Below are 13,041 nucleotides of genomic sequence, written 5' to 3'. Positions count from 1 at the left end.
TGATTATTAAACCTCTCTTAGTGAACAAAAGACCCCCGAAATTTCGATTTTCAATAAGGAAGTGAAACAACTCTCAGGAAGTCTTAAAAAAAACAGTGTTTAACTGCAGGTGGTGCATGTGTGAGGTTCAGGGGCATATTTTAATACCACAAAACTGTGCCATCATATGTACCGGTAACAGGAAAACCCTGCAACTGACTTTTGTCGGGGTGTGTTTTGGAAAGATTTAAACTCAGTGTCACTCAGTGTTCATACAGTGGCAACACCTTAATACACGTTCAGCAGTAAATAGAGATCAGCTGTTTTGACTGTATTGTGACATGTACAGGATGAGTTATACGTCTATAATTACAGCTGTGTATTTACGTAACATGCGTTTCAATGGATTTATTGTACAGCTGAAAAAAAAACATTTTGGTTGCCAGGTTGTGCAAAGTGCATTTGGCTGTTTCAAGTCCATTTTGTTTCAACCATACAAAACCTGTTTTAATCAGGAAGACCATTTAGTGTTTGCAAAAGAACTGCAGGGCAACCAGACAACAATACATTCAATTATATCTGAAAATAGCAGCCTTTATTAATGATTATAAAAAATGACTTAAAAACATTCAGTATCTTTATTTTTTTTACTTATTTTTGCAACTTATTTTCTTCGATTCATAATAATAATAATAATAATACATGTTATTTATATATTTTTCCTGGTGGTCAAAGGGTTTCTGTTTCTGTTCGCACCATCAGACACCAAGGCAAATTCTTTGTATGTGTAAATGTACCTGGCAATAAACTTGATTCTGACTTATAATTGTTAACTCTGTACTCTCTTTGTAGTAAGTGTGTAAGTCAAAAAGCCTGCAGGAAAAACACTTTGTCAAAAACCAAACATATTATCTTGTGGGGAACATGACTGTTGGGCATTTTGGCAGCCATCTTTTGGTGTTTTTGAAATCTATCACCAAAGCACGGACGGAACTCATCTATTTCACTTTGAATGTGACTATTATTTTTGAAATGATCAGCATGCTGCATTGAGATATACTTAAAACTAACGCTTGACACCACAAAATGTGTCAACTGGGATGAAAATAAGTTGAGAAGTGTGGTAATTTTTCTCTTAGACTTCTATTCAATCAGACCTCATATTGTAACCAGTGGAGTCGCCCCCTGCTGGCCATTACAGTAATGCAAGTTTAATGGCTTTCTATGGAGGCTTGACAAAAATTCCTTTATTTACTTAGTTTTTAACAGAGCTGCTCATCATTACCGATCATCTGAAACATGACTACACAAAGTGACTTGACTTCAATAAAAAAATCAGTTGAGTAGAGCAGATTGTCCAGTTTGTGTCATTCCCACTGCCCCTGATTACCTCTGTGTGTCACAGCGTGGAGGGCTGCTCACAGCAGCTGCTTGGGGGAAATAACCACCAGTCAGTGTTACCTCCTCTGTATAATGAGATAAACAAGTGTCCGAAGTGTCGGGAGTCATTATTTCACCTTGTTGTAAATCCAGAGTGGGTAAGTCTGCTTCCACAATGTTCTCAGTCTCCCTCCTCCCCAGTAAAAAGCCTTCATTCAAGACACTTATTTCAGGAGTTTGGGGCCACAAAAGACTGCCAAAAGAGCTGAGATTCAGCTCTGGAGGTGGATCAGTGAACTCTACCTCCACTCTGGGCAGAAAGCCTCCCAGCAATCCTTCTAACATACAACTGTCTTCATCTAAACTTGATGGTATGTCCCTTCGCTCTTCCTCTGTCTCGTTTACCTCCTCTTGTTGTAGAGTCAATGTGGCAATCTGGGGTTTGTAGCCTACATGCTCCGGCTGGCTGTCAATAAGCATGGTCCCTGTAACTGACATTAGCAATGGTGTGTCCACTGTGGGTCCTTCTAATGTAACCTGGGATGATTCGACGTGGATGGTGGGATACACGTCGTCCCTCTCCTCGTGGGAGATAAAACTGATGGGCGACAGCGGAGGGTCGTCAAGTGTTGAGGTAAAGGACGGTTCACTTCCAAACTCCTGAGACAACAACAACAAAAGTAAAGCCATAGAAAGATTTAAAGGGATGAATATACTGCAATCATGTTGTACAAATGTGTGTTATCAAAGCTCTGGTGTTCATTTCCAGCAGCTCGAAAAGTGGCACGGTGTCAGAGTGAAGCAGAACATTTGAATAATATTGCTAATAATGATAATCATTTTATTTATAAACCACATTTCAAAGTTTACAAAGTACCTTGAGAGACAAAGCAAAAATAAAGCTATTTAAAAAGACAATATAACAACAGTGAGGCCAACCAAAAGCAAGACCAATGTCATCTTAATATATACAAACGAAAAGAAGAGTCATGTTAAAATGACACAATAAAAGAAATGCAAAGGCATCAAGAAAATGACTACATGGTTGTAAGCCGGCTCTGTTGTGATTGGTCAACCTCTTAAAGATGTCCCGCCCCTTAGCCTATCTCGTTCAATGTGTTGGAGCGCTAGCCAATAGAAGCGCAAGAGTTACAACGTGATGTCATTATGCTATGGACGAAAACAAAGAAGTCTAATCGAGATGTTTACAGGCAGGGCGGGAGTCTGGGGAGACAAACTCCCTCTGGAGGGAACTTTGGGATTTTTACAAACACTACAAGAATAACAAAACTCCAAAAGCATAATAGGGACCCTTTAAATTTAAACTTTGACTTCGGGGCTGCCTCATATAGGGTCAACTTTCTGCTATATAGCTTAGGGCCTGACCCAGTTGTGCTTTAAAAGTGATGTCCTGTGGTTTGTTCGGACTAGCAATATGCCGAGCTGCTGTTGTTGGAGGAAAGAGAGTGACTATGGTTGACACAAGAAAGGAGGTACTTACAGTAATCCAGAGAAAATAACTTAGTGTGACATTTAATTGTAGAGAATGATCACATGCTGCTATAGATACTCTGCTGTTTTTAGCTTGTTATTTTTGTTGTGATCTCTTTTAGGAACTGTCTTTGATCAAATAATTATTGTTGTATGGTTCCTGTCGGTGTAGTTGCGGAGTTGTCGCTGTTTTGGTGACAGCAGTTCACACGAAAAGAGGTAACCATGAAATAATTACCTTCAGTAGTCTGATGGCATTACTGTTTCCTAGTTTTGGCAAGTTCTCATCAAGCCAGGCCGGTCCCCAGGATATACATTTCTGTTTGATCCTGAGATAGAAAGAGACATTTAAGATAATTGATAATGTTGGTAATTATCCGATGCAGTAATCATGCATCGTTTACAGGGTTCAGAAAAGGATTGTTATACTGCGACTGTGTATTACTAATAATGGCAATGCCATATTGCATGAATCACACACTCAGCATCTCCACAGCTAAAACCACTTATCTGTTAGACCACATATAGATTTTGGTCTTTGCAAAGGGGTTTCTGTCCATGTAAATCATGTGGCTTTGTGATCTGAGGCTCATGTTGTGGTGTGGCATTTTATGAAGTCAGCCACACTGGCATCCATCCTGATTACTAATAAAACATAACCTAAGCGCATTCAAAAGTGTTTGCAGTTAATTAAGAAAGCAGTGTTGTTTTATCCTCAAAATACTCTCACTATTATTAGATGATGTCTGTTGTTATGACTTTTGTTTTCAATCAAACATTAGTACATAAATAATGCTTATTAATACCTTTTTCTCACACAACTCCAGTTCATCAGGTTGGCTATGATCGTCAGAAATAGGGTTATGATGAAAACGGTCACAAGCAACAGGCCAGCTTAAAGAAAGATGAAGGAAAAGACACAGCAATGTTCAGAGAGTTGAGATACAAAGTTTTGTTAATCGTACCACATACTGATTTGTTGCTCGGATATAAAATAAAAGGGAATTACAGATACTGGGAAACTACTTCACAGATCAGGCATAAATCGGGTTACAGGATGGCATCAAGAGACAGACCTGTAGGGTATTCAGGCTGGGAGCAGATCCGGTTTCCTGGCTGCCCTTCTCCTGCTGATGTGGAGGCAGAGAGCTGCACAGCCAGAACTCCTTCAGGACAGTCCAGCCACTTAGTCCTGGGGCCGGTGCCAGGCACCGTCACTGGAGGAGAGCACAGTCATGGTTAGGTGGTAGCGCAGTGGTATAGTGCGCTGATCTTTGGACCAGGGGAGTGCTGGTTCCAGTCCTACTGCAGTCAGCATGTCGCTGTGTCCCTGAGCAAGACACTTGACCCCAAATTGCTCCTGTGGGATTGCCCACAGTGTTGGAAGTATGTAAGTGGCTTTGGATAAAAGTGACATGTAATGTTATGGTAATATGGATATTTTGTATTTTTTCTTTCTACTGTAACATGTTTACATGCTTTAATGTTCAAAAAGTGCTTTATTTTTCTCATACTGCCCTCTGTCTGAAATTAGAGCCCGTCTGCTCTGGCACAGCTTTAAAAATGGACAGCAAAATAACTAAGTTTGCAGTACAACCCAAGAGTATGTCTTTAAACAGCTTATTTCAATATTTTTGTCAGTGTAGTGCCACCAGAACTGCTATCTTCAGACTAGCAGTGGATTCTGATCATTTATTATTATGTGATCATTTATGTGGGACACAAGTTACTGCAAAAAATACTGCATAAAACATCAGATAAAATGTCTTTCATTTTTGTAAAGCACTTTGGATTTCCTTGTGTTGAAAGGTCCTATATAAATAAACTTGCCTTGCCTTTCCTAAAGAATTGTACTTCATACAGCACACACACAACATGTCACACAGAGTAAGCTCGCAGGTGTTTTTAACACTGAGCTTCTAGAAATAGCGTACGAGGCAGGCTGGTTAGTAACAACCTTATGTTTGCGTGTGTGCATGTAGCCCAACGACTTCCTGTTCGTGGTAAAAGCCAGTTCTAGAAAACTATGATTCACTGTGAACAAGACAACCAGTGTTTTAATTCACTCACTAGTTGAAACATGCACTCTTTTGTCATATGCTGATAATTTTTCAAATAGGAATTAAAATGTACAATCACTTTGGTCCAACAAAAAGTTTACAGGAAATAACTCCAGGCCAAGCCTTCTGAGATAAAACTTGCACATGTTTATGTTTGGTGATTTCTGATGAGTCAACTAGTGACTTTCTCCACGGGCTCTATTTTTTATGTGGATGTTTTTATTAAATAATTATTCTTAAAAGAGCTGTGTGACATTCACCACATTACTGGAAATGAGAGGTGAAATACCCTGCTGACTGCTGATGCATTGTGGGAGGGGAGTATCACTGGAATGCTGGCTACACACTTTCCATTATGTAACTGTGGCTTGTGACACACAAAATATGCATACAACTGCACATAAATATTTCCCACACATCTGCATATGCAGGCAGGTAAAGTACACACAACATATGGTTAGAAGAGCATGTACAAGAACAGGAAACAAGCACAGCAAGGTTGTGTTTCCGTCAAGCCTTCTGATCACATAAGTTACCCACAGTGGCTTGAAGCCATGCAGATTTTCAAATATCAATACAATACAGGTGAATGGTATTTAGTTTGTGGTGCTCACAGCACGTGTGGAAGTGGAATATTTTAATAAAAATGAGAGAAGTAGTTGTATATTTCAGATTAGGATCAGCCTTACTATGTTCACAGGTAGTGCCCGCAAAATCTATTTTCATTCAATTATCTTTCACACGGACGCCTTACCACTGAGTTTTGTGTTGCTGGAGTCAAGCATCTGTAGATAGATGGTGTAGTGTGTGATGAAGCCTTTCTGCTTGTCAACAGGAAGCTCGTCCCACTGGATCCAGATCCGTCGGGCCTTGTGGACCAGAACTGATAGGTTGGGTCCAGATGCTGGCTCTGAAACATAAACAGTGGGACATAGAGAGGATGATGTTAGAGATGGGAATATGCAATCCCAATGCTAAATATATTTTCTTATCTCTTTCTGTGTTTATACACACCACAGCAAATTCCTTGTATGTGTAAACCTACTTGACAATAAACCTGTTTCTGATTTTGATAAATTCTGTACTGTGTTATCTGAATCGCTCATATACTGTTGGTATCAGAATCAGAGACAGGTTTATAGCCAGGTAGGTTCACAAATACAAGGAATTTGTCTTGGTGTACATGGTGCATTCATAAGCACAGTTAAAGTAGATCCTATCACAGGATAAACTGTGTGGGTGTTAAAATATTCTCAACTTTATCTCCTTGTGCCTCACCAGGGATATTTTAGCCTTTTTAAATTGTCACAGTCCCTATTGAATCCATTAAAACCACCATTCCCTGTAAAAGCATGCCACACTATGATATCAAGCTCTTGATCTACAGCCCTGGTGTCGGAATTGCAGCTTTTACTTGATTTGACCAGAATGAAAAACTCCCCGTAGCATTCACAAATATAATCATGTTTGTGAAGTTTTTATAGATAAGAATGAACAGTGGTAACAAAAGTGCTTAAAAAGGGTAACAATTATGAACAGTTGAAAGAATATTATAATATGTTTTTGAGTGTTTGTTTACACAGACTTTTTTGTCCTCTTTAAAAAAAACAAGGCTGTATAAGTGTCCTCCACAAAGGCTATGACTCTTACTCTGTTCTTTGGAGTAAACCAGCCTGGATGATGGAGCGCTGACACCTCTGCTGGTCACAGCGTACAGGGAGACGTTGTACCGCACACCTGCACTCAGGCCTGAAACAAATCAGGAGAAATAAACACTCTCGCCACTACATATTACAAACTTTAACTTTGCGAATGCATGTTAGCTGCAGCTGTATCAAGAGCTTTCATTTTAAATCCTTAACAGTTGTTAAAAATAGAAATTAAAACAAATGTAATTCACAAACTTCCCACAAGAGGACAGTGCTTCATATCAGCTGAAGATTTCCAAACATTTGGTGCCAAGTTTGTTTTTAAATCTGTAAACTAGGTGCTTTAAATTCAGAAATACTGATGAATATATCTGTTTTGCAATAATGAACATCAGATGCATATATTTTACATTATTTTGGTGGGATATAACATATTATCTAGACTGGATCAACTTTTATCAATTATTCATTTAGAAAAGATACATTTTATTTGTTTAAGATAAGAATGGTATTGCTTGTCAAAGACTCTTTGTAGAATAAAATACCATATTATAAATTCCATTTGCCATAAAATAAAACCACACATACAATAATTCAGATATAGAAACTATATTCAAACATTACATGGACAGAAAAATCAATGACATTATTCAAAAATGTGTAAAGCCTTAAATATAATACCTTTAATGTTATTTTTGCATCTTACATTTTTGTCATGTCCTATTTTTGTTGATTTTTTAACTTACATTATTTTATAACTGCATAGCTCACCTTACTTTTTTAAGTTATGCAATATCAGGATTTGTGTTATCACCATGTGTGTTGTGTACCTCTAATTAAAGTGTTGTTTTGATCTTTAGACACTATTTGCCACTGCAGATCTGCCCCAGGTACAGTTGTCCATTGTAAAACATAGTGCAGAGGTTTTCTTCCAGATGTGGACCAGTGTTTATCATCCATCGACGTCCAGGAGATGAGCACTGCACTGCTGTTAGCTGCAGGAGCCAACTCTCTTAAAACAGGTCCAAAACCACCTAAAACACAATAAATTGTTATACTTTATGGGCCTTTTTCCCCTTCTTCATTAAACTACAAACATGTTTTTCTGGGTTTCATCTTCTGTTGAAATAGTTGTGTACCTGATGTTTGAGTGGGACATCAGCCGGTGGAGACGTCCCATACGAGGTAACCGCACTGATGCTTATTGCCTTGATTTCTGCTGGAACAGGAGCTGAACTCGAAGCAGGTCCACAGAGCACTTCCTGTTTCTGGTCATTACCCAGAAAGATCTTGTACTGTTGCACCACTCCACTGTAATCTTCTGGAGATGGAGGCTGGGGAAGAAGTTTGGGAAATATGCTTAATAAGTTTCTTTCCAGGAGTTGGATAACAGATTAAAGAGTGAAAAGATATGGCCTCAAAACTGGATTTAAAGTCAATATGTCACAATATGTCAAAACCAGAAACATAGCCATTGCAGGCAATTTATAAAAGTTATCTTGCTTAATATTTCAGATTTCTCTAGGGATTAATTGTATCAAGAACATTTTCAAAAATGATCACAATTCAACAAAATATGTTGAATGCATATTGTCGTTATTGGACATTAAAATGCAGAACGTTACATATTTGTTTATAAATATGAATCCACAGCTACCAGAAGCCCTAAAAGCCCTCAAAGTTTACGAGGTAATCTTAAAGTGTTGTTATCTGTTAGAACAGAAATGTTACGATAAAAGGCATTCGTAGGACAGGGTCAGTGTGAACATACAGTAAAGTAAACAAGTTGCCCCGAAGTCATCATCAGGATCTGCAATGTAACCATCCATGCATGCACAAAAGATCAGTCATGGGACTGTTATGCAAATAGAGTTTTTGGGGCATTTGTTTAACCACTCATCACTATAAACAGCAACTGGTTTTAAGTTGACAAAATTGAAAAAATGCTGAAAAATTCAATTAATGTTTGGTTCATGTTTGGCTTTCCCAATAAAATGCATGTTTGTACTACAAAATTGTTAATATGATTACATTACCTTCCACAAAACAGTCACATTTGACCTCGCTCTGTCTAACGTCGTCCACACATGCAACTGCTGAGAGGGACCTAAAGATATGTTTAATCACAGGTTTATTTGAGTGCATCATATTTCTAAAAAACAAGCTAGTAACATTTATGAGCTTGCCTTTTCCAGGACTTCTCCCCCTCACGGATGTGCTCCATTGGCTGCAGTTTCTCCTGGGCGTGTTGGTGTGCGGCCGTCCTAATGCCCAGATGCATGTTCTCATCTTGAACTCATATTCAGTCAGAGGCCTCAGGCCAAACACTCGAAACAGGCCCTCACTGAGTTCTGCTCCCTCTGCCACTTTCTAGAAAACATCAACACCATCAAGTCACCCTCACAATGGCTGATTACGGCTAATGCTAATGAACACCAAGATGTCATAGGTGTAGCTTGACTTTACCCAGGAGGAGGCATTATCTGTGCGGAGCCTGACATCAGATCTGAGATGCTCAGAGGAGTCAGAGGTTTTCCATTGCAACACGGCTGCTTGGGAGTTATTCCCAAACTCTACATGTATGATACAAGGGGTCTCTGGTATCACTGCAATACAAACGAATATTGATACATATACATGCAACTACATTGTAATGGAGTACATTTTTTAAGTAACCCTCCCAACCCTGCAGAAACGAGAGCTTACCAATATCCTTTAAACAGAAGATGAATGGATCAGACTGAGATTCTCCAAAGTGGTTGTAAGCAGTGAGAACCAACTGGTATTTAATGTTTTCATCTATCACCGCTCGGGTCATGGTGAGGGGGATTAGGGCTAACCCTTAGCTTATCATCTTCGATCTGATACAACTCTATCCGGGTCCCATTTTCTCTGCAAATATAAAATCGACAATTAAAACAACAATTAATAAAACGTTTTTCTGTTGTCAAAAGCATATACTAATTAGGGAAACATGGCAAAGCTTAATTTGGCTTAAAAATATAACAACATACCTGTTTAGTGAAATGTTGTAGGTAGTAATGATGTGTGTTTTCTGTCCTCTCTCCCAGGAGCATATTACGTTATCTGAGCTCCTTGTCGTTTCACATATTACATTTTTAGGTTTATCTGGAGGGACTTCAAGAACAGGGGATGGAAAACAACATAGAACAATTATTTTGAAAGCACTGTCACTTGTATGCTTTCTTAGAAATGCCCAAAACTACTCCTTTAAACTGCTTTCTAACAAAAAATACATTTCAAAGAAAAGAATAATGGGAACTTATATTAATCCAAATCCATTCAAAGTTATACAGTTTATTCAAAATTCAAACAGAAAGGTCATATGAACTTAACACTTTGAGAATACGTTTTTAGGCCTTTTTTCACCTTTTTTGGTACTTTATATATTTGGACATGTTCATTTAAAAACTACGTTATTATGACAGCATGTGTTAAAATATAAGTGGGTTGACATTTAGTAGCTTGAACGATTCTCCCTTAATTCCTACCGTAAGGCCAAATGGATTTATGCATCTTGCATCTATGATTGCATAACACTTAGAAAAATATCGTCCCTGTAATTTCTTGAAGCAAAAAATACCTAGCAACAAAAAGCTGCGTTCACATGATACGCGGTAAAACGGATTTGCGCTGATGTTGCTGTTGTTGCTGTTTCTGTCCCTAACCTAACAGAAGCACTAACCTTAGCATTGCGCACCGCTCAAAATTCTCGCAGAGCGCTGCGTCAAAAGTTCCAATCATTTCAATTTGACCTCATTACTTCTGACATTTCGAGGCGCAACCATTCAGTGCAATCACAGTGCAGCTGTGTGTAGCGGCGCAATCTAGCTAACCGCTAACCATAACCATAGAAACAAAACTACCAATACAAACGGCTTGTTTTCACCACAAGGCTCTGAACCCAACCTCGCTGTGAGTTAAAAAAAAAAAAAATGCGTATCACGTGAATGCAGCCTAACTGATTTGGACTAAAATAAACTTATTGACTTTCTTTGTAATTCACACATCATACATTAATGTACTGTAGACGTCGTAGACAACTGTACATACACCCGCCATACAGGTTCTCTCCATTTACAATCTTAGAATAGTTTGGTCCCTTCAGCATGCAGATCACTGAAGAAAATGGCGTCCGGAAATTTATCAGATTGAATATGGCTGTAGGGCAGTTGTCTTTCTCCGAAGAATTCATAGTCTCGCCATTCACCTCCAGGAACAATTTGACACTAGGACAAAAACATGACTGCATCTGAATACTTTCTACATATCTGGATGAACGTTATACATACATACATACATGTACAGAAGACAGTAAGACATATTGTATTGTAGGCCAGTGGTTCCCAACCGGGGGGTACGGGGACCCCTAGGGGTACTTGACGGGATGCAGGGGATACGTAGAAAGATTAGAGATTGCAATTTGATTCCACACAATTTGTTTCATAAACCTGGTGTCCTGCAACCAGACCCATCAGCGCTTTTGAAAGCCAAGCAAGCTCAAGTGTGTCATTAAAAGCTATAGTCTAATAAAAAGCTATGGAAACTGTTGTAGGTTACTATATTTAAAATGATTTCTAATATTCTTACCCCTTTTCACATTTGTCGGTGTGGCAGTACACTGTCAGGTTTGAGCCGATGAGGAAGAGTTTAGCTGGTTTTACTGTCAGGAAGCCGTGGACGTTTATTTTTTCACAGCAAACTGGGAGCAGAGGAAAACATGGCCAAAAACACAGACCCAGAGGTTTTCATAGCAGTAGTCAGTCCATTTAAATCCTGCCATCAAGTTAACACGTTTAAATTCTAAAATGCAGGAATGTGATTCTAACTATCTTCTTTTTTTTCCATTGGAGGCTTAGCAATAACAAAAGCCAAGAAAGTTTTGAGACAAAGAAGTGTGTCTTTCCATGATGATTTAATTATTATACAAAGATATTGAAATGCTTTTAAGCTCCCGACTGTGGCCAGAGCTGCAAGGTCAGGGTTTAGAGCAGGAAAACCACAAAAGCTACCAAGTAGTGCTACTTCTAATAGACAAGTCAATAGTGATAGCATTGATGGATGTATTTAAACCCTAATACTCACGCTGGACGGTAAAACAGAGAAGTATAATGAAGATCCTCCAAAGTGTTGCGGAGAGATTCATCGCAACATTTATTTCATAATCTCCACTAAGCATGAATCCGCAGCTGTAAACAAAAGTTTATCTTATTATAAATCACCAAATACTTCTTAAAAACAAGTTGATTTATGTATGTATGATCTATAAAACGTACCCTTAGCCATTCACCAGTCTGTGTGTAGATGATCATCTGGCTGACATGAGGAAGAGACAGTGTGTATGACACATGCACCAGGGCAGATAAAACAAAAATATAATCTGTGACATTCTGTGATTTGACTGAGATTAAAATACCATGCATCAAACTTGAACTTCAGCTTTTGAAACAGACAGAAATATTCGATCCAGTACTTTTTGTACATTTTCGTTTTACATTTTCGTAAGAAACCCCTAAAACCTTCAAGTTACATTAGTTGATAGGGTAAGAAAGAACTCACCAGAATTGAATGGCATCTGTGTGCCTTCAAGGTTTTCTGATCAGGATACAATCCAACACATTTTGAGTTTTCATGTCATCTTCCTCAGATGACTTGCTTTGAGAGATGCTTGTGACTAAAGTGATGTATCCTGCGTTGAAAGAAACATCTTAAAGAGGCCAGTGACCTAGTTTGGTTGTGTTTTTCTAAACCCAGAAACTTTGAACGGTTGCTTCAGTACTTTGATGCTCTACTTTGGTTACTTGTTTTTCATCCCCACAAAAGTTCAGATGACATTAGATGTGAGATTGGTGAGAACCTGCACTAAAACATGCTGCTGTTGACAGATAAAATAGGTGTTCAACCCAACATGTAACTGCATGAACTCAATTTCTACATTGAAAAAAGATGATGACCATAGCTTAATGGCAACCTCATTAGCTTTGTTTCTGTAAGTCCTGACTCTTTTTTTATTATAGTTTCTTAAAATGTGATTATGAATGGCAAAATAAACATTCAATACATATTTTATTAAGGTATAATTCACTACTGTCCCTTAACCGACAGAACATAAACACGGTCTGCCTTTTAAGAAGTTAGTTTGAATAAAATAAACTTACACTTTAATCCTGAAGGAGGTCACTGCGCATAAAATGAATGAAAAAAAACCCCATCTTTTCTCATTTAGGTGGTTGCTTCTGTTTAACGTCCCCCAGAGTGCCAGTGTTGAATGTTTTTGAGACTGAGACTTCCTCAAGCTTACGTGATTTCCTTTCGCTGGTTATTTTCCATCTCTGACCTAAAAACACTTTATACATGTATGGAAAAACCCAGATGTGAAGATAAAACAAAACCTCAAGCCTCTTGTTTGCTCATTTGAGGATTGACATATAAAAAATGTCAACGGATTAAAGACTTAGTTT

At 38.4% G+C, this 13,041-nt stretch overlaps 1 protein-coding gene across 1 annotated transcript; it reads right to left on the bottom strand.

Moving 5' to 3' along the window:
• Positions 1–295: 295 nt before the first annotated feature.
• il23r (interleukin 23 receptor) lies at positions 296–12,844 on the bottom strand. Its single transcript, XM_063890585.1, is given in 20 exon segments — positions 296–2,019; positions 3,089–3,179; positions 3,657–3,744; positions 3,927–4,067; positions 5,665–5,820; positions 6,561–6,659; positions 7,390–7,595; positions 7,700–7,893; positions 8,596–8,666; positions 8,746–8,929; positions 9,026–9,165; positions 9,266–9,392; positions 9,394–9,451; positions 9,574–9,697; positions 10,634–10,809; positions 11,171–11,282; positions 11,666–11,769; positions 11,857–11,896; positions 12,140–12,269; positions 12,739–12,844. Coding segments are annotated over 17 exon segments (2,715 nt in total). The 5' UTR covers positions 11,760–11,769; positions 11,857–11,896; positions 12,140–12,269; positions 12,739–12,844; the 3' UTR covers positions 296–1,365.
• Positions 12,845–13,041: the final 197 nt, after the last annotated feature.

The sequence above is a fragment of the Eleginops maclovinus genome, chromosome 9 (assembly GCF_036324505.1).
Source record: "Eleginops maclovinus isolate JMC-PN-2008 ecotype Puerto Natales chromosome 9, JC_Emac_rtc_rv5, whole genome shotgun sequence".
Taxonomy (NCBI): Eukaryota; Metazoa; Chordata; class Actinopteri; order Perciformes; family Eleginopidae; genus Eleginops; species Eleginops maclovinus.
Note: the sequence above shows the minus strand (reverse complement) of the source record. Positions and strands in the feature narration are given on the sequence as shown.